Source organism: Prionailurus bengalensis, chromosome E4, assembly GCF_016509475.1.
Source record: "Prionailurus bengalensis isolate Pbe53 chromosome E4, Fcat_Pben_1.1_paternal_pri, whole genome shotgun sequence".
Lineage (NCBI taxonomy): Eukaryota > Metazoa > Chordata > Mammalia > Carnivora > Felidae > Prionailurus > Prionailurus bengalensis.
Window position 1 is genome coordinate 16525486 of NC_057360.1, and position 22916 is coordinate 16548401.

A 22916-nucleotide genomic window follows, 5' to 3' on the forward strand; every position below is an offset into this window, starting at 1 on the left:
TAGTTTAAAATCCACCTATTAGCTGTGTGACCTTGGGAAACTTACTTTGATTTCTCTAAATCTTCATTTGGATGGAATTAAAATGGAATTGAGGTTTGTGGGATGAAATAAGGGCATGTTTTCATTGTGATTAATTCAGCTCTTGGCACATAGATAATATGTGGATGTTGGCCCTTATTTATTATATTGAACTTGGAGTTAGACCTTGTATCATAAATGAGAGGTAGCCACAACAACACATTTATTCGTTATTTTTACTCTTCATTGTTCTCCAAATGTTTTACTGTTTGAGCCCTATTAGGACCACTTATTTACCCCTCAGTACCTAAAAAATTGCTACAGATCACATATTCCTGAAAAGGAGAGGCATCTTGAAAATATAGGACATCTTTCTCTTTTTAAAGTGTATTTCAAAAAATAGATTTCAGCTCAATTAGTCAAAGATTGAATCATGTAAGAGTGGGTGGACAGTTAAGTAACAACAGGGGATTTCGTTCGTGGTAGCTTGGTAAAGTGAAGGGTTGTTTCCTTATAATTCACTTTATTGTTGGCTCCAAGTCTGAGGACCAAAGCTTGCCCTGACATTGTCATCTCAAAGCCAACCTATATGTGGTGCTGTAATTTTAAACTGACCAAATGCTGTATCCTGTTTGCACAGTGTGACCACACTCTTCTACTTTAGTTTAAGGCTTGTGAAGTGTTTACTTCTGTCTGTTTTATGGATGTTTTATGGATGGCAGATGCAGGAGTACCTTAAACTGGTTTAGAGAGTTTCCCTATATAAATTGTTTCTGGTAACTGAAAGGGACCGCTTTAGTTTCCCAAACTAAACATTACTTACTTTTCATTTAAACACATGCTATGCTTCCTTCTTAAGTACAATATTTTGAACATGGAAGCATTCATTAATACTATCGGATTATCATCATGATCTAAGGTAAACTGTAGGATTATTGGTTCCACTAAATGGGCCCAGACAACTATACATTTGAATAGTTTTTTTTAAAAACGTATCTTGTATTTCTGTAAGATCTAATATTTTAATTTTGACACCTGTCTCTATAGGCTATTTGTCTCTAATCCCATCTACCATGCACTTTGTCCTTTAGCTGGCTACTTCTGATACCCATAAACTCTACAGTCGTATCACCAAACAAATTCAAAGTGCATATGAAATAAAAATTTGAATAAATTTTTGTGGTGTTAGAGCTGTTTTGGCTCTCTAGAGGTCTTTAACTTTTTTTTAAAAAATGTCTAAGTTCTTGGTGTTTTTCACAGCTCAGTTATTATCCAGTAGTTTGACTTTGAGATAATAAATTGCTCTACTTGGGTCCCTTGGGAGAAGAATAAATCTCAGCAATTTTAGGATAGCTAGTATAGTTTAGTCCTCTGGTCCTCAAATAAGCACGTATTATGTATGTCATGCCAGCACAGAGTGGTAAAAATGCCCTTAAACTAGACATTAAGAGGCGGGGGATGATCGTGGGCTTCTACTAAATCCATATATAAGCTTAGGCTAGTCAAGTTCACATTCTGAAAAGTGAGAATCATAATACAGGTTGTTATGAGAATCTGTGAGATTTCACTATTCCTGTGAAAGCAAGGGGGTTGAGAATATAGCAAAGTCGGTTGAATGTGGAGTCTCCAAAGTGTACCCTGAAGGGATTTGGGAGGGAGAGGAGGGGTGGGAGACCAACTTAGGAGGAAAAAACCAGAGCATTATAAGGATTAGAGAACTGGAGACAAGAGGGGCTTACATTTTAAGCAGTGACTAGGAGAACAAGATCCAGAGACATAGTGGACTTAGTCCTACAGCAGGCTGATAAGCACTGGGGTTGTGAGAATTCACCACTGGCGAGCAGCTGTGATGTGGGGTGGAGGGGAAAGAGCAGGGCAGCAGGCTTGGCCTGTGCGTTTTGGCAACAGCGCACAGCAGTTAATGGGTGAGGGCCCAGATTTACGTATATACAATGGAATACTGCTTGGCAATGAGAAGGAATGAAATCCTGCCATTTGCAGCAACGTGGATGGAACTGGAGGGTGTTATGTTAAGTGAAATAAGTCAGGCAGAGAGAGATACCATATGTTTTCACTCACATGTGGATCTTGAGAAACTTAACAGAAGACCATGGGGTAGCGAAGGGGGAAAAAAGTTACAAACAGAGAGGGAAGGAGACAAACCATAAGAGACTCTTAAATACAGAGAACAAACTGAGGGTTGATGGGGGTGGGGGAGAGGGGAAAATGGGTGATGGGCATGGAGGAGGGCACTTGTTGGGATGAGCACTGGGTGTTGTATGTAAGCCAATTTGACAATAAATTATATTAAAATTTTTTTAAGAGATTAAAAAACAAATTTCGATTAGGAAAGCAAATTTTGCTTCATTATAACCCAGGTTTTTTGATCTACAATAGTCTCCTTTTTTCTAATTGATAAATTGTGATCAAGTCCAGAATCATTGCTTGGTGTGATAATGAACTGTGATGATTTGCTTTTGTCTTCTGGCCTGGTTATACTTCCTGCTGCTTTTAGTTCTTAAAGAATTAACAGAGTAAACCCCAGACCTCGAACCAAATATTTCGTATTAATCATTCACCCCTTATACCATTAAATCATATTTTGGGTAGTTCCCTATGAAAGTTAAGCAAATTATAATAGGGATTCGCTCTAAGTATCTAGTTTTAATCCTCGCTTCTGATTTTGGAGATAGGAAAAGGATGGTTTATTAGAAGTTCTTTGTGTAGGGGTACCGGGGTGGCTCAGTAGGGTGAATTGTCAGACTCTTGGTTCTGGCCCAGGCCATGATCTCATCATTCGTGAGGTCAAGCCCCATGACAGGCTCTGTGCTGACAGTGCAGAGCCTGCTTGGGATTCTGTCTCTCCCTCTCTCTCTGTGCATCTCTCTCTCTCGCTCTCTCTCTCTCAAATGAATAAATAAACTTTAAAAAAAAAGTTCTTTGCATAATACACCTGGTATAGTAGTTCTTTGTGTAACACATCTGGTACAATGCCATATCTAAAAGGCAGATAGACTGTATTTGTGACCAAGATGAAGGCACAAAGACAGACCCTGGACTCATGGGAGATGTCAACTCATACCTGAAAGATCTTTCTTCTCCTGTATGGTGACTTCCATGGGAGGAAATGGCATATTTCATGGCAACTTTGTTTCTGATTGTCATCTTGAGCATTTAAGATGTCCTGTATTTTTGAATTTAACATCTCAACATCACTTCAGAGCCCCTGGGCTGAGCTCAGAGCTCAGAATTCAGCTCCAGTAAGACTTCTTAACGAGGTGTTTAATTTGTTTCTTCCTAAAGAGATGTTGCTTTGGGTTTCAGGGGGGAAAAAAGGAAAAGGAAGTCTAGCAGATAGCCCCTAATTACACCTCTAGTTGCACGAATACTACTTGAAAGCAAACAAGAACTAAAGCAATAAGAACAGTGGTGGAAATCCAGTGAGATGCTTACAGCTCCTCCCATACAACCCGTCCCAGTTATCAGCAACATTGTTTTGTTTTGTTTTGTCTGCTGCTGGCCTTTTACCTCACCAAGATGTATATACTGGGACTTAGGAATTCCGTGGAATAAGTTTAGACTTCTGCATCACTGCCATCTTGATCAAAGAACTTGACTTTCACAAGCCTTAGACCCATGCAGATAATCCAGAAATTGAAGGAAAAATAATGTATTGAATAATTTATTGAAGGATTGAAGGAAAATAATTTACTGTGAAAATAACAATTTTATGTGAATGTTAATTAAATGGCACCAAAAATGTGCAGTAAACCTCTCAGAGAAGGAAAATACCTTTCAAAAAAAAATCTCATTGTTTAATTATTATTGTATGTGAAGATAAAAGCAATTAGGGATTTTATTAGAGATGTATGGAAGTCTTGGGGAAACTTAATAAAATAGTGGTAGATGTGGCAGTATTGATTTGGACTCTCTTTTTCTATTTCAGGGTTTGAATATTATCTTTCATGTAGCCTTGGCTCTCCTAAAGGTAAGTGTGTTTTTATCTTTAAATTGGGCATAATTCAAATGTACAGCCTTTGACTCATTCTAGATTCTTGAACACAACAGAAGACTTTTGTGAGGAACTCTGATTCTCTCCTTTGTTGTTTATTTAGAGTTTGTGTCTTTGTTTTTCTTATAATCTATTTAATTTTACTATCCTAGCACTCCTTCCAGTAACATATAAAGTTGTTTTCATTCATATGAGTTGGATGATGTAAGAGAAAAATTTAAAACCTGTTTTCTGTCAAAATGATGCCAGCCTTTTTCTTAAAATATTTCTTACCATGATAACATCCCTGGAGGTACCTAAACATAGAATTGAGTTATTAGCAAGCTTTTATAATATACTGACTAAAAAAGAAACTGCTACATTTCAATTTGCACTTCTTTCTCTGAGAGCTAGAAACTTATAAGCACTTTAGAATTCAATTATAATTACCTTGTTGGATTTTATATCAACATATCCGTGCAGCTTTAACAGTGTGGTAATAGCAAGACATTTGCTGCAGAGTTGCTGAAAGTAATCCAGTCAGTTTTTGTCCTTCAGTCAGAGATGACATTCTGTTACTAAAGGCAAAAATTGCCTTATTTATTAAAAAAAAAAATGCAGACTCACCCTTTCCCCATAAAACATAGTTGTTAAAATTCCAGACTCTGGACTTGGACAGATTTGGATCTAATTTCAGCTCTGGTGTACGACCTTGGGCAAAATGCTGTAAGTGCTCAGACCCTGAGTTTTGAGATAATAATAGACACTAATTTATGGGATTATTGTAAGAATTAAATATGATGATATATAAAAATCCTTAATATAGTGTCTAGAACATTTTATTGCCTAATAAATGTTAGCTGTCATTATTGTGATTACAGTTATATTCACAGGGTAACTCAGAATTTGTTTCTAGCTTCCCCATCATTCTTCCAAGTTTTCCAAAAGATAATGACTTGAAGTCTTCAGAGAGCCACTGGATATTTTATTTCCGTACTTAATACCTTGACCCAAAACAAAGACGTGACATAATATGGGTTTTGTGTACATCAAGAAGTGGGGTACTCTCCTCACCTCCTATTCTGTTAAACATCTGTTTTTTGTGAAGTTCACAAATTGTACTTTAAATTGTTCATTCAATAATGAGTTTAGATACGAACAATTCTTATACTAAAGTTATTTTGAGTTTTGAGTTTAGATATGAACAATTCTTATACTAAAGTTATTTTGGAAGTTAGGAAAATATTTAAAATTTCTTCAATAAGGGGCGCCTGGGTGGCGCAGTCGGTTAAGCGTCCGACTTCAGCCAGGTCACGATCTCGCGGTCCGTGAGTTCGAGCCCCGCGTCAGGCTCTGGGCTGATGGCTCGGAGCTTGGAGCCTGTTTCCGATTCTGTGTCTCCCTCTCTCTCTGCCCCTCCCCCGTTCATGCTCTGTCTCTCTCTGTCCCAAAAATAAATAAACGTTGAAAAAAAATAAATAAAATTTCTTCAATAAAATAGCAAAAACGGGGCACCTGCGTGGCTCAGTCAGGTAAGTGTCTGACTTCAGCTTGGGCCGTGATCTCACAGTTCATGGGTTCAAGCCCCTCGTTGGGCTGTCTGCTGTCCACACCAAGCCCACTTTGGATCCTCTGTCTCCCTCTCTTTCTAACCCTCCACTTGCTCACTTACTCTCTCTCTCAAAAATAAATATACATTAAAAAAATGTTTTTAATAAAATAACAAAAACATATTTGCATGTGTCTTTTAATGAAGTCATGGATCTCTACCTCTAATTTTTTTTATTTGTTTTTTGTCATTAGGACAAATCAAAACCAAAAACTTCCTAAGAACTTTCGGTATAGGGCTGGGATAAGACTTTTAGAATGCCCAAGCAGTCAAAGTTTTATGTAATTCAGACAACAAACAATACTTAGCCGTAAAGCAAGTGTAAGGGAGTCCAACAAAGTTATGATTTGTCGTATCTTGTCTAATTTGTTTTTAAGCCTCAGATATTGTATCTTTCCCAAAATGCCTTTCTTCATTATTTTGCTGACTTTTCTTTACTGGTGCTCTTAGCACACACTTACTCTGTCTTTTGGGGGTAACCCAGGATTTCCTCCAATAAGTGTATTTGACCTATACTCTGTGTCAGCAGTGTATCTGCCTGGTCAGTTATCTTCCTGATTAGCAGGTTCTTTTGGTTTGATTGCATTATTTTCATTTATTTTTGTCCATGTTAACCTGATGTCACCTGTGCAGAGGACATTCTCTGGCCACAGGGCAAAAAGGTTTTTGTATCTTCTGTAACAATACATGGATGTTCATCTAGTGTCATCTTGGAGAACTTGCCTAGTTAGAGAAGGTAAAAAGGAGAGCTTTCCCACTAGTGGCCCATATTTACATCCCTTCCTTGTATGAATCTTGGAGCTGTCTTAGAGACAGTATATATAGGCTGAATTGAAGTGTACCAAATTGATCTGATTGCCGGGACCAGATCTTTTTCCACCTGGAAAAAGAATATCCCAAACATATATGACAGTGACTAACTTTTAGCTTCTAATCTAAGAAGCCATATAAAATAATGTATATGTGTTTATATTAAATAAAACAAACTTAGGGACAGTTCAAAGTGCTTATGAGTGCAACATAAGTTATCCATTAGCACATTAAATATCCAGGTGTTATTTGTAAGAGAATTGTGAATTGTGTTAACCAGAGAAAACTACATAATTCTCTCCCGCAGCTGATAATTGAGGGAGCCAAGACCCCAGGTTGCCTAAAGTCTTTTGGCTTAGTAATGGCAAAGCTGAATTTATAATATTTTTAAGCAGCATAATTATAGGTGAAGGTCTCTGTTGCTCAGTATGGTTTAAAGACACCTACTTTCTGAATGGGAGCTGCTTTCTTTTGGGTTAGAAATAGTCTTCATAGAAAGGCTTTGAGCTAAAAGAATGATTCACTATAGTACATAGCATCATCAGATCATTTAGGATATTGGCAGTGTCCATTAGGTAGGTTAGATACATTCCCCCAAATTTAATTTATCATATGAAATGTTCAATAATCACAGCGTATAGTACATTATAATAGATTCGACGTGATCGATCAGAATTAATCTTAGCCAGTTCATGTTGGCTGAGAATTTTTTATCAGAATAGGTTCTTTGCATTCAGACAATGGTTCATTTGATGTCTTATGTGTGCATATAAACATAGAGATAAAGAAAATCCATTCATGATTCCATCCCTAGAGGTAACCATAATAAAAGTTCAGTGTAAGATCTTCCTTCCATGCTTTTGTCTATGAATATGTAAGCATGCATTACCTATCTACATACATACATGTGTATATGTACATACAGATTTTTTAACATGGGTTTGAGGGTTACAGTTAAGATGATGGGAACTGAGAGGTAAATCCAGAACAATGTAAAAGGATGAACATCTGTTTTCTTTCAAAAATTGCTGATGAACAAGACTCTTTTTCATTTAATAATATATGATGACTATCTTCTTTGTCACTACAGACATGTAGTGGTTAAAAGCATGGATGCTGGAGCCAGACTACTTGAGTTCAGATCCCGTCTCCCACAATTTATCTAGCAGTCTTAGATAAATTACAGTTTCCCTATCCTTAAAATGGAGATAGTAGTAACATCTTTCTCATAGGATTGTTAGAGTTTAATGAGTTAGTATATGATTGGTGCCTGGAAACTTGTGAGTATGACCCTGCACCCAGGTACTATTATTGTGCATAGAGCTGCCTTAGGTTTTTTGATAACTGATTAGTGTCTTATTGTGTATACCATGATTTTACTTAATCGATTTTATATTTAATTTTTATGGATGCTTAAGTTGTTTCTAGACTTTTCCTGTTAGACACACATCCCTAAATTTCCATCTTTGAATACTTATTTAGTATGCGGTATCTTTTGGATAAACTTTGAGGAATGTAGTTACTGGGTCAGACTGTTACATGTGCTGGATCACATTTGAATTTTTGATGCATATTGCAAAATTGCTTTCTACTAGCAATATGAGAGTACATTTTATCCATATTCTAAGTATGTGCTTTAATGGACAGCAAAAGCAAGTTGTAAAAGCAGATGAAAAAGTAATCAGTATACCAATTTGTTTCACTGTAAATAAACAAACAGAGCTCTTCAGGCAGTTTTGAAGAGTCCAATGTTCTTTCATTTGGGAACATCTATTTATTTTTTTATTTTTTTAGGGAAGCCAGTTGCTGCTGGCTAAATTTTAGAAGAATGCGCCTGGCTTAGATGAGCTTTTTATATTATGTAAAAGTTCTGAAACATATCTGATGTTTTTGGCTTTTCAACCTCTCCACTATGGTCTTTTTTCCTTACCATTCTATTGAAGCTTTTTTTATGAAGTAACTAACAAAATCAGTGGACCTGTTTCCATTTTTATCTTCCTTGAATCTTCAACAGTTATCAAAACCTCATAAAGACATAACACTTCCCTTTTTCTGAAATGCTCTCCCTTGGCTTCTGTCTTTTTTTTTTTTTTTTTTTTAATCTCCCTCTCGCCTTCCTCTCATTTTACTTCTGCTCAGTCCTTTCTCCCCTCTAGTCATTAACTGGGAGTTCCACAGGGTTCCGGCCTCTAAGAACACACTTGGTGCTTCTTCCTTGCTGATCTTGTTCATTCCCCTGGTTTCATCTATAAATGTTCACTCTCATCTTTATATTTAGCCCAGATCCAAATATTTGGCTTGGACTTACCATTTCTGTTTGGATGTTTCAGAGGCACATCAAATCTAAAAGCCAAAACTGAACTGATATGCCCTCCCAGACCTGTGCCTCCTCCAGTAACCTTCACCTAAGTGAAGGTACTACCCAGCTGCTCAAAGCAGAAACCTGAAGTTATCCTTAATGCTCTTCTCTTCTTAATCCCCAACATCTACTGAGTCATCAACTCCTGTTGATTCTACTTCTTAAGGATTTTTAGAATCTTCCCACTTTGGTAGTTAGGCTGCCACACCCTTTAACTTGGACTGTTGTAGTGACCTCTTTCACTAAGAAATAATGAACATGCAGGGCACCCGGGTGGCTTAGTTGGTTAAGCGTCCGACTCTTGATTTCAGCTCAGGTCGTGATCTCATGGTGGTGAGATGGAGCTCCGCATCAGGCTCCGTGCTAAGTGTGGAGAGCTTGCTTGGGATAATCTCCCTCTCTCTGTGCTCCTCCCCCACTCACTTGTGCATGTGCAAAAACTAGTGGCTTTGAATGACACACTGGACCCAGTGGACTTAACAGATAGATTCATAACATTCCATCCTAAAAAAGGAGAATACATTGTTTTCAGGTGCACATGGAATATTCACCAGAAGAGATCACATATTAGGTCACAAAATAGGCCTCAACAAATACAAAAAAGATTGAGGCCATACCATGCATCTTTTCTTTTTATATTTCCATAACCTCATTACATGAGCGGCTGTTTTTCTCTCAACCATAGCCTCAATGAGACTGGAGACAGACTGCACAATCAAGGGAGCTAAGCAGGGTAAGATCAAGCACCCTCCCAAAATTAGGAGGATAATTCCTATGAGGGTTTTGAATCCCTCCAAGAGTTGAAAACCATCCCAAATAACTCCCCGGGGTTTTCACCTTTCCAAGTCTGGACTGGACATGAATAACCTTCCTCATTTGATCTGTGATCCCCTCTATGACTTTTCCCTCATCATCTATCTGTAGGCAGCAGTTGCTCAGGTTAAATTTTCCACAAACACCTCCCTCAGAAGCAAGCAGGTAATCTAAGGCCAAGTGATTTTGATAAATGGCATTGCGCATTTTGGTTTGTTGCTTGACTATTAAGAGCTCTGTCAGTTTCATTGGTTATAATTTCTACAACTGCTTGCAGTCTGACTATGTGGTTTAGCATGTAAATGGGAGTGCTGTAGCCCCAGGACCCACCCTCTGCCCAGGTGGCAGGGCCATAATAATGGATTATATGCTCAGGAGGCCATTCATTATCTTTCCATTTGCCAATTTTCAAGGGATGCCACTTTTTTTGAGCCTCTCTATCTCCATATATTTGAACTCCCAGATGTTCTCCCCTTGCAAGTGGGAGTAGGAATAAAGATGGATGGATAGTCCCCAGCACTCATGACCCTGGCCAGCCTAAGGAAAGTACTGTATAGGCTGTTCTCCCACATACCCAGTATAGTCTACCTGGGGCCTGCCATTTGATGGCTGCATCAGTGTTGTCCCAGTCCTCTTGGAGATGAGAGAAGTTAAACAAAGGGCGAGGGTCTGGCTCAAGGTGAACCGGGGACCCCCACCCTTGGGTTTCCCAGGTGGTTGAATTATAAAACCTTTGGCCTAGGCATGTTAAGTTTCCAACAGGGATGGTGAAATTTTTTCCCCATCGGGCAAGACAGTTCTTCCCAATGACTGAGGTTTTGAGGAGCCAAACCCCGGTAGTAGAACTGGGATATTTTGTTCCATTATAAGGCTTGAGGGGATCTAATTCCTTGGCCTCCCATGGCCATTGTTCCCCCATGCTGGTTCCCCCACATACATAGCATGAAGAGATCTTTAGGGTCTGGGCTGTAGTCTCTGCCAGGGCTAGAAACAAGTTCCTTGCTGGGACTGAAATGGGAGGGGACTACTTCTTATTCCCTTACAGAAGGAGTGGAATACTTGATGGGATGTGGTCGTATGGGTGGTGTAGTGACCATCTTGAAATATAGCACAGTCCTTGGGTCTGCCTCGCCCATAGATTCAGATGTCAATTCGGGTGCCCCATTGCCATTTGTAGTCTTCTGGGTTAATGATGGTGAAATTAACAGGGTAACAGGCTTTTGATTGACAACCTGATGTAGCAGCCCCCTTCTAAAGGAGTGCCGTTGTGACTTTTTTTTTTCCCAAGTAGCCTATGAAACACAGCTCCAACTGGAGCATAAAAACTCAGGTATATAGTTACATAAACCGTTCTCCTCACACGTGTATTTGTTACTGAGTCAGTATTTTCATTCCCACTCTAAGCCTCCACATGGTATATCAAGAGTCCTTGGGCTCTCCATGACAAATGCCCGCTTTTTTCGTATGACAGAGGCTTTGGGGCCAATAGCTATAACTGCACATACATCAAACAGTATTGACACCGGACACTTGGGGTTAGTGATTTGTGTCCAGCTGATCAAGACTCCCCCCACCTCCCGAGAAGGTCAGACTTGTAACCAATCTTCATTTGGGGAGTATTGTGGGTTAAAGCAAGTGTATTGACTTCCCCGGTGGCAGATGGAATAGGTGGACTCATTGTGTATGCATGTCCCCACGGTCCTTCCCTGCCATGAGAAATGGGTATGGTACAGTAAGGTCCAGGTGACTCCTTGGCCTGACCTGGTTATGCGAATACATGGGTCACATAAGTGGGTGAAAGTGGGTGCTAACAGAAACCTCTCGCCACATTTCCAGCTGACTGGGGCAACCTCTGCCAATCCAATAGCAAAAAGTAGGGGGAAAAGTTGCAATAATAGTGAGAAACAAGGGGTGACAGTGCATCACAGTAAGAAGGCAGATATAGGAAATAAGGACAATTTATTTATTTCACTGGACCGGCGATTCCTCAAGCTTCTGTTGTGCATAGATTGGTCAGCTTCTGGAGTGACTAATGCAGGGCAGTGGGCCCCTGCCGGAGTCTCTGGCGTTGCAGATTGCTTCTTCGTATGGTCACCTTACACTGCGTGGATGGATCAGGAATGCACTCCCAGTCCCAGGATTCCGGCTTCACTCTGCTATGGTGAATCCAGGGACCCACCTCGGCTACTTTTACTGCAGTAGGGGTGAACAAAATGACAGTGAACAGGCCCCTCCAAAGGGGTTTGAGTGGTTGAACATTCCACTCCTTTACCCATACAGCATCTCCTGGCTCAAAGGAGTGAGCAGCAGACTCACAGGCCATTGCTCTTTAACCCATAGGTGTAGGGCAGTTAGAGTAGAGCCCAGAGCTCTGTTGCCTTAGGGTTAAATTGCCTATCATTTAAATCCCCCCTTACCTCCTTAATACTTGGTGAAGGGCACCCATAAAGGATTTCATAAGGGGAAATCCCTGTTTGCTTATGGGGGCTGCATCTGATTCTAAACAAGGCTATTGGAAACACCTGGTCCCAGTGCAGGTGGGTTTCTTGGCACAGTTTACTTAATTGTAGCTGCAAGGTTCTGTTCATTTGTCCCGCCTTCCCAGAGCTCTGGGATCGGTATGTCAAGTATAACTTCCAGGTGATCTTTAGCCCTGTTGCCACCAGCTGCACGACCTCAGCCTTCAACGCTGGCCCGTTGTCTGAACCCATAGTGATGGGGATCCCAGATTGTGGGATGATTTCCTTTAGAAGAAGTCAGGCTACTTCATGTGCCTTTTCTGTGCAAGTAGGGAAGGCTTCCACCCAGCCTGAGAAAGTATATACAAAGACCAACAGATATTTACAGCTCCAAGCCCGGGGTAGCTCAGTGAAGTCCACCATCACATTTTCAAATGGGGCTCCCCCGACACTCTGCACCCCAGGAGCAGCCTTGCGTCCCTGACATGGGTTATTCCGGGTGTGGGTTTCACACTGCTCACATACCACCGGAGCTATGCTGGAGAGTCGAGGGATGTAGAAATATCGGCCTAACATTGTTTCAGGGGCTGTGCGGCCAATAGCAGTCTCCTGATGGAACTGCTTGACAAAGGCTGGAGCCAGGGCCTCAGGAATTGTCACTCAGCCGTCTTCAGATTTCCACTGTCCACCTGGGAGGTAGTTTCCATTTTCAGTCTTAAACCAAGTACTTTCATGGTGTGAGTAATTAGGGTCCCATTCTGTCAGTGGGTTACGGAACAGTGTGGTGGTTAAGGCCGCTGATTTTGTTACTCCTTTGGAAGCTGCTAGCTTTGCCTCTTGGTCTGCCTTTCGGTTTCCCCATGCAGCCATGGTGTCTCCCCTTTGATGTCCCCGGCAATACATGACTGCCACACTTTTAGGGGCCCACAGCATCTCAGAGTTCAAGGATTTCCTCACCATATTTTATGTCCTTTTCTCCGGAGTTTATTAGACCCTCCCCTTTGTATAAGGCCCCACGTACGTGGAGGGTGGTGAAGGCATATGTAGAGTCTGTGTATATATTAACACGTATCCCTGCCGCCAGTTGCAGGGCTCGGGTTAGAGCAATTAGATCTGCCTTTTGTACCAAAGTCCCCTTCGGCAGGGGCTCTGCTTTAATGACAGAGTTCAGTATCACCACGGAATAACCTGCAAGACGTTCTCCCCTTTTTACAGAACTGCTACCATCAGTGAAATATTCAGTGTCAGGGTCTCTGAGGGGCTGATCCCTCAAGTCTGGTCAGCTGGCGAACACCTCTTCCATGACTTCAGTACGGTCATGGTCTGGCTGGCCTGGCCCAACAGCCAATAGAGTTGGCAGGGTTCAGGGTCCGCATTACTTCCAGGTGGATGCGTGGGTTCTCCCATAGCATTCCCTGATATCTGACCATCCTGGCATTGGTTAGCCAGGACTGTCCCTTGTATCCCGTTAATGTCAATACTGAATGTGGCACTCGACTCTCAATTCCTGTCCCATAGTTAACTTGTCAGCCTCAGACACTATGAGGGCCGTGGCTGCTAGTGCCTATAGGCGGCAGGGCAGGAGGCGGGGGGGCGGCAGCTTTGGGCCGCAGAGTCAAGTTTCTTGGGGAGGTATACCACCGTGCGATGCCATGACCCCAATATCTGAGTTAGGTCAGGCCCAGGGAGTCCAATGCACTCATGGACATACAGAGAGAAAGGCTTGGTCATGTCTGGGAGCCCTAAACCAGGCGCATTAGTAAGGGCTTGCTTTAGTTCCTCGAAGGCCTTCTGCTGTACTGATTCCCACATCAGGGGCTCCCTCTCTCCCCCCTTTTGTAGTGTCATAGAGGGGTTTTGCCAGGACTGAAAAGTTAGGTATGCAGATCCTACAGAAACCTACAGCCCCAAGAAACTCTCAAACCTGGCGTCAGGTTTTGGGCTGGCAAACAGCCTGCTTCCTCTCTGGCCTGGGTTGCGCTACCCCGATACAGGTGGAAGCCAAGATACTTCACCTTTTCCTGACAGATCTGGGCCTTTTTTCTTAAGACCTTGTAACCGGTTTTCCATAGGAGGGTAAGGAGCTGCTGAGTTATTCCATGAAGCCCTCCTGGGACCTCCCAGCTGGCACCACGTCATCCCTGTGCTGAAGCAGGACACAGTGGTATTGATCCACCACGAAGGCTTTTAAGTCACTGCCAAAAATTGTTGGGGGGGTGGGTTTGAACCCCTGAGGCCACCTGGTCCAAGTTAATTGGCCCTTGTCACCATTTTCAGGATCCTCCCATTGGAAGGCAAAGGTCAATTGGCTTTGCGGGGGGCCAGGCGGATGCAGAAAAAGGCATCCTTAAGGTCCAAACAGGTGAAAAAGGTGGCTTCAGCAGGAATGAGCCCCAAAAGTGTATAGTGGTTTGGGACCACTGGGTGTATGGTGACAGTTACCTGGTTTATTGTTTGCAGGTCCTGAACCAGCCAGTAGTTGTCTGTGCCTGGTTTTTGGACAGGCAAGAGGGGCATGTTCCAAGGCGACTGGCAAGGCCAGAGGATCCCACACTTTAAAAGTCTCTCCAGCTGTTTCTGGATCCCGACCTGTGCCTTGTAAGGGATGAAATATTGTCTCTGGCGGCTGGGCTCTGCCCTGGGCTTTAATTCTACAACCACAGAGGGTATGTTTCAGGCCAGTCCTGGTGGGCCGTCTTCAGCCCACACCCCTAGGACCTTAACGGGAAGCTCAGACACTGGCTGTGGTTTTTCCTTGAGATTATAGAGGCGCCACTCCTCCCCTTGGGGAATCGTGAGAATCATAATCTTTGCTTCTGGTTTCCATGGGGTCAGAGCAGCCTGTCCCCGAGAGCTGAAAGTTATCTGGGCCTGCAGCTTTCCCAATAGGTCATGGCCCATTAGAGCCACAGGGCAGTCAGGGAAGTACAGGAATTCATGGATGACTTCATGGCCACCTAAATTGCATCGCTGAGGCAAGAAGAAGGGGCATTGTGTCTGACTGCCTGTGGCCCCCATGATGGTGCTTGTGTCTGTGAGAGGGGGCCCACGGGTCAGGTCACTACTGAGTGTTCTGCTGTAGTATCTACCGTAAAGTCAGTGGGTCGGCCCCCCACATTCATTCAGACCGTGGGCTCCTGGGGGCCGAACTAAATAGACCCCGGTCTGTCCTAGTCCTCTTCGTAGTTCTCCATGGTGGCTAGCCCCACAAAATTGTTTTTGGGGGCCCCATGAGACTGTGGGGCCGGTTGGTAACCTGCCCTGGACCACATGGCCTCTTTTTTTCTGCTTGGAACCTTGCTGAGAATTGTCTGGCCTCTGGGGACATTGACTTTTCCAGTGGCCCTCCTGACGGCAGAAAGCACACTGATTCCATCCTATTTTTGGCCTATTTTTGACCCTCCTCCCTGCCGCTCCCCTTTCTGGCCTTGGCCCTTTTCCTGCAGGGCCCTCTTCCGGGGGTGTTTCGACTGCTCCGGCAAGGGGCAGCTAACAGATCTGCCTATTTTTGCATCCTTTGGCGTTCTTCCTTCCGTGCCGCCTGATCACGGTCAACAAACACCTGGGTTGATACTTCTAGCAACTGACTGGTATTCATGCCAGTGAAATCTAGTTTTTGCAGCTTGTGCTGAGTGTCTCCCTGGGCCTGACCTACCAAAGCTGCATTAATCATCTGCTGGTTGGCGGGTGCTTCCGGATCAAAGGGAATGTAGAGACGAAATGCCTCACACAATCTCTCATAAAATTGGCTCAGGCTTTCCTTGGGTCCTTGGAGCACTTCTGATGTTTTACTCATATTTTATGGCCTTCCCCCTCCTCTTTCTTTATGCCATTTAGAAGGGCTTCTTGATATCATTCAGTCCTTGCAAACCCTCCACCTATACTTGAGTCATTTGGGTCCCATTTGGGGTCCTCCCCAGGGAAGTGAGCCCGAGCATAGGTCTGAGGGTCTAGTGTCCCAGCCGGGGGGCATTTTCCTCTAAGCATTTTAAGGCTGCCTGAGTAACTCGACAATGCTCCTCTGTACTGAAGAGGATCAGAAGAAGTTGGCAGCAGTCCGTCCAGGTAGGTTTGTGGGTTTGAACTGCATTAGGTCAACCGCAGCCTAGGGCTTCTCCGTGTAGGAGGTGGTATGGTGCTTCCAATTCAGGAGGTCCATAGTGGTAAAGGGTTGGCACATAAAAACACGTTGGCCTCCTTGGATCTGGCCTTCCTGATCATAATAGATGGGTCCCCTGGTTGCCCTCAGTGACATCTGTAGGGCTCTCCAGTGTGGCTGCAGAGAGGGGCTGCCTCTGCTGGCCTGATCCTTTAGTTGTCATTCAGGAGGCATATGTGGGGTCAGACTGGTGGTCCGGGGGAGTCAGTCACATTTCGGGAGGCCAGTCCTGGGGTGTCTGTCACATTCGGGGAGGCCGGTGGTGCTAGGGATGGTGAGGCCTTGGGGCTGGGGGCAGACTCTGATGAGATTTCTGCAGTTAGGGCTGCTGGGGGCACAGGTGGCAGTGAGGGGTACAGTGGGTCATATGGTGGTGGGGTTTCTTCAGGTTTTCCCGACAGTATGGGCTTTTTAATTTCTGGCTAGTATTTGGAGGAAGCCGTCATAACTTACGGCTCTCTTCAATGTAGACTTTTAACCAAGGAGGCCAGGATAGGACCAGGTCTTGCCAACAGTCAATATAAGGAAATTGGTCAGGGTGGCCTGGGTCCCCTGCAATGACCCTGAACACTCGGCCAACTAGTTCCTTGTCAAGTGAGCCCTCAGAGGGCCAGCCCACCCCAAATGATGGCCAATTTCACAGAATGTCTGGAGCTTTTCAGGAGTTAATTTCACACCATAATTTCCTGAATATCCCTTTTTTGAAATTTCTCAACATACACTCTAGGGGAGTCGGTTTACTCTGCTTTCCACCCATTTCCTCCCCCTAACAGAGGACTTTCACGCACATGAGGGGGAAAACAAAGGAAGGATGGGGGGGGGACTAGTTTGGAGAGGACATACACTCACTTTGCCCGTTTCCAGCCACTCACCTCTTGGAGATATTCCAGGCGCCTCTTAGCTTTGGCGGGTTCAGTTTCAATCCCTGACCCAGGTCAGACTCCCAAGGAAGTCTGACACCACCTTAAGCCATATGAGGTCACCACAGAACCGGGGATTGGGACTCAACACTTGCTTTGGCCCTTGGTCAGGTCAGAACCTTCCTGTTGCCCATCTCATTCACATGACTCCAGCCCAACGCCCTACATTCAGCGCCTTAGAGTTGCAGCTTCATTCCTCGTCCCTTGTGAAATTACTAGGGCAATTCTGGGAGGTGATCAGGTTCCTCTTCTGCCTCTTAGGGGCAGGTCTGCCAAAACGAACCTCGGTTCTTACCAGTCTGATGGGTGGCACTCCTTACGCTGGTTCCTGGGCCTTAAGGGTTCCATTAACACACATGGGGCCCTTGCCCCCAGCTCACTGGGACAGACTAATCTCCTATGGATCAAGTAGTTCACTGGCACCAGGCAAGGTTGCTTTTCCTGGCACTCCAAGGCTCGTACCTTGGTGGCAAAGGAGGTGGAAGCGCACCATCTCCGAATCTCAGAAGAGTCCCCAAGCAATGTAGCAGGATTCTTGCACAGAGTTGTAACACCAAGGCTTTTAATTTCCAGGAAGCAACTTTTATTCCTGCCGGCACTGCTCAGTCGGGTTCATACCCAAACAACTGAGCACCCAACTTCACATGGCATGTTTTTTTTTTTTTTTTAATTTTCTGTTTCTTTGTCTCCCATATACGGTAACACACATAAACATGCAGTCTGATCAAGTCACCTCCGTTTACAAGGTCATGAGGGATGTTGTCATGTAGGCATATAGCCAGGTTACCTTGAAGTTTTCGCTCCCTTTTTTTCCCTCTCTCCTTAGGGAGGGGACCCTACCACACAGCCCCTTCTTTTTATTTGGTCATAGAGTTTATTTATTCTCCCAGTCTTTGGATCACTCTCCAGTTTATCACTTTGAGTGATACCCAGTTGAAAATGTGGGATGGGATGAGTTCAGGATCCTCCTACTCCTCCATCTTCTCAACTGCCCAAAATTTCTTCATCTAAGGTTTTTATCATTGCAACTCTTACATTCGGGTCTTTGGTCCATTTTGAATTTGTTTCTGTATATGGAGCCAAGATACAGTATTACGGTCATCCTCCCCCACCAAATAATTCATGTGGTGAAATCTTAACCCCCAGTGCCTGAGACGATGACTGTATTTGGAGATAGAGTCTTTAAAGAGGTAATGAAGTTAGAACGAGGTGATTAGGGTGGACCCTAATCCAGTAGGACTAGTGTCCCGGTAGGGAGAGGAGGTTAGGACATAGTTGTACACAGAGGGACAACCATGTGAACACTCAGGGAGAAGACAGCCATCTACAAGTCAAGGAGAGAGGCCTCAGAAGACACCAACTATGCTGACACATTGGACTTCTAGCCTCCAGAATCGTGGAAAATTTTGCTACTTAAGCCACTCAGTCTATGGTTCTTTGTCACAACACTCCTGATTACATTTGTTGAAAAGACTATTCTCTTCCCATTGAATTGAATGATCTTGGCATCCTTGTCAAAAATCAGTTGACTATCGACACATGGTTTTATTTCTTGACTCTATTCCATTGATTTTTGTCTGTCCTCATGCCAGTACCACACTGTCTTGAGTACTATAATTTTATAGTTAAGTTTTGAGATCAGGAAGTGGGAGTCCTCCAACTTTGTTTTGTTTTTTTTTCAAGATTGTTTGGCTGTTGTGGTCCCATTGCATGTCTTACATAAATTTTAGAATCCATTTGTTCATGAACAAAGGATATTTCATGAACACAGGATATTTTTCCATTTATTTAGGTTTTCTTTAATTTCCTTTTTTTAGGTTTATTCATTTTTGAGAAACAGAGAGAGACAGAGAGCAAGTGGGGGTGGGGCAGAGAAAGAGAGGGAGACACAGAATCTGAAGCAGGCTCCAGGCTCCGAGCTGTCAGTACAGAGCTCGACGCAGGGCTCAAACCCACAAACCATGAGATCATCACCAGAGCCGAAGTCCAACACTTAACTGAGCCACCCAGGTGCCCCTGTAATTTCTTGAAACAATGTTTTGTAGTTTTCAGTGTACAAAAGTCTTGTGCTTCTTTTTGTTAAATATATTTCTAAGTATTCTGTTTGATGCAATGTAAATTGAATTGTTTTCTTAATTTCATTTTAGATTCTTCATTACTATTATCTAAAATTATGGTGATTTTTCTATATTTATCTTGTATCCTGAAACCTTGCTGAAGTCAGTTTTAGCTTTGATATGTGTGTGTGTGTGTGTGTGTGTGTGTGTGTGAGCTGTTTATATATATATATATAAAACATATATATAAAACATATATATGATATATATAACATATATAAAACATATATATAATATATGATATATAACATATATAAAACATATATATATGATATATATAACATTTATATAAAACATATATATATGATATATATAACACATATATATATCATATATATATATATATATGATGTCATCTATAAGTACTTCTTTTCCAATCTGGGTGCCTTTTCCTTTTTCTTGCCCGTTGCCCTGGATAGACCTTCCAGCACATTGTTGAATAAAAAATGGCAAGAGCAAAATCCTTGTCTTGTTCTTGATCTCATTTACTTTCCTTCAGAAAAGTTTTGTTCCTTAGAGCCCCATTTCTGGATTACCACTACCACTGCTGTCACCACCACCTTTTGCTACCACGTGTGGTAATAATTTGGCCATATTAGAATGATGAGTGAATTACTTCCTAAAGGTCAGGATGACAATAGCCACGTATCAGGAGTAGTGAAGCCTTTCCGCTTATTTTGGGGAAACCTCCATTGTACTCACACGTGTAATGTTTCTGTCATCACTGTGATTCAGAATAGACTTACAGGAAACTCCAGTGTTTTTTTTTCCCTTTGGCAGCTTTATTGAAATATAACTGACTTTTTTGGTAGGCTTTAGTATTTCTAAAAGAATCTTTGTGTGTGTCTGAGCTTATGTTATCTACTTGCTTGATGTTGAAATTTTTATCTCAGAGATTATTGATTTATCCCTGCCTACTCCATTTTCTTCAGTGTTCAGCTTTTAGAAAGAAAAAAATTCACATTACATGAGAAATAAGAAATACATTTATATTGTAGTATTTACTTTTTTCTTTTTTTCCTCTTCAGCTTGTGTGATTCTGATTCATATTTCAAATAGAATCTAAAGGCTTAAAACTGTACTATCTCTTTCCTTAACTAAACAATCATATCAATAGCCTATTACTACAGGCCTGGATTTTTTTTTTTTTTTATCACTGCATCTTCCTTCCAGAAATCTGTCTGGAATTCTACAGGAGAAATAGCATTTTGTGTTCCTTATTTTGACCCCCATCAGACCTTTCCAGCTCACCCTGCTGTCAGTGGGCCAAAAGCTCTCTCAGAAGCCATGCTCTGTGTGCCCCATCCTGCTTCCTGTTTCCTTGTTCAGCGCCCCTTCTGTGGCTAAAATAACCTCCCATCATTTCTTTTTAGGCTTTCTTCTTTTTTCACATTTAATAACGCTATCATTTTGTAATTTTCGCATGCTATCCATCAACTCATCTACTATCCTCTATTCTAAATTCTCTGAGGACCCATGAAATGCACTGTATACTAATAACATTGTGCATTTATGTGCTCATTCAGCAAATGACTTTTGAGCACCGGTTATGAGCCAGCCACTGTGCTTAACGATTAGGATACACAGTCGATATTTAGTTCCTTTCCTTAAGTTGTTTAAAGTGTCTGACAGTCCTCTAATGTATATGAGCAAATAAAGTATCTTCCTCTCACTTCCCTCCTCCTTCCTCAAAAAAAAAAAAAATCTGCCTGCCAATCTACAAAGAGACTGTCCCAATTTATTTTACTTGTGTCACAATACCATAAGTCCTTACAGCAATAGAATTCAAAGTGATTCTTAATCATTAGTGTACCAAGAATCCTCTAAATTCTAGGATTCCTGGGATTCCTGAATGTCTCCTCACACCCATCCCCCATCCCCAAGAGCTGACTAGGCAGTTACAGAACCAAAAGGGTAGGAATACTCATGTGTTGCTTAGAGCAGGGATTCTCAGCCTTAACTGTACATCATTTCACTTATATATTAGAATCAGCTTTAAAATTTTTCTGATTCTGAGTTTTACCTCAGACCAGTTTTATTTGAACATCTAGGTGGGACTCAAGCATCAGTATTAAAACAAAACAAAGCAACCAGGTGATCCCAAAGTGCAGCTAAGCATCTACCACACTGTGATCAAACATCCAAAAGTAAATTATCCAATGGAGGGACCAACAAGAAGGGGAAGAAGAGAAAGTGCAATGAGAACAGGCATTCACAGTCACAATTAGAAAATGAATAGTCCTCATGTTTATTGTTAACAGTTCCTATTTTGTCTGTGTTGTCTCTATGCTCCTCCTTCCCAGTGCCCCCTCATTTTTAGGATTGTAGAGGTGCTCAATAGGGCCTGCAAGGTAAGAATTAGGGTAGGTTCCTGAGAAGTCAAGTATAGGGGGCTCCTTGGAAAGAGGTAAAAGAGCCACCTGAGTCGGGGTGTGGATTGTGATTTAGCTAATTCATATGGGATTACCAAGGGCTCCTCAAACCATAAAACTTAATTTATAAGGCATAACTCATCCAGTATTAGTATCTCTAAATCAGCAGAAGAATGGAGACAAAAGGCATAATTAAAAAATAAAAATAAAGGGGGCGCCTGGGTGGCGCAGTCGGTTAAGCGTCCGACTTCAGCCAGGTCACGATCTCGCGGTCCCTGAGTTCGAGCCCCGCGTCGGGCTCTGGGCTGATGGCTCAGAGCCTGGAGCCTATTTCCGATTCTGTGTCTCCCTCTCTCTCTGCCCCTCCCCCGTTCATGCTCTGTCTCTCTCTGTCCCAAAAATAAATAAACGTTGAAAAAAAAATTTTAAAAAAAAAAAAATAAATAAAAATAAAAACAGAAGAATTCCCAAAGTGGGGCTTGTTTATTTGAGAGAGTAAAACATCAGTTGTTACTAGCACCATGCTGATTAAATATTCCTTTGACCTTTCAAAGTACAATTTCCCCTTCCCTTTCTGCTGGTATTGGGAAGTAGGAACAATTTATGTTCCAGGGGCTCTCTCCCATCCTGGGTTAAAGACCAAGAAGTGAAGAGGAACATATCTTGAAAATGGAAACTGGATTTCAGTTCTCCCTAGTCTTTGATTCACCAACGTGAGTTAGAGGTTCTTGTTTCTGTGTTTGAACATGGTGACATAGGGAAGGGCTGAAATTGGAATTTTTGTTTCTGTAACTGCCATCCTGGTTATGAAATCAGAAGTCTAAAGACCTGGTTAAAAAGCAGAAATGAAGCAACCTGTAAACCTTCTTTTGGACCTGTAATGATTTTCGCAGATGGAAGTAGTTTTGTAATTCCCGTGAAGGAACGACTGTTGTCCTGTAGGTGGCAGTAAAACACTACTCCTGTGGAAGAGTAGAAGAGGACCCTCCAGCACTCAGTTCTTGCCAGTTCCAATTAATCCTGTTTTCTCCCTCAGACATAACTTGTTGTTTGAGTGTTTAGTTTCTTCTTAACTGTTCTCCAGTGTGTATCTGGCTTGATAATAGTGTAGTTTTAAGGTGCCATCTAGTAAATGCTAAAACAACCCATGCAATTCAGGGTGCAAGATACTCAAGGAATTTTAAAGTTCCAGAAATAATGTGTTATAGGATTAGGGGTCTACATTAGAAAAAAAAAAAGTATATCGTCATGGTATTATGCATGTATTATATAACATCTTAAGTTTGTTG

The 22916-nt window shown here is 42.3% G+C and overlaps 1 protein-coding gene across 8 annotated transcripts in view; it reads left to right on the forward strand.

The window, feature by feature from the left end:
• Nucleotides 1-22916, forward strand: part of RABGAP1L (RAB GTPase activating protein 1 like) — a 758000-nt gene that overhangs the window by 539198 nt on the left and 195886 nt on the right. For all 8 annotated transcript variants that reach the window (XM_043568487.1, XM_043568490.1, XM_043568491.1 and 5 more), the window contains one exon: nt 3965-4006. In XM_043568487.1, coding sequence (XP_043424422.1) covers nt 3965-4006 — 42 coding nt within the window. The remainder of the gene's footprint in view (nt 1-3964; nt 4007-22916) is intronic.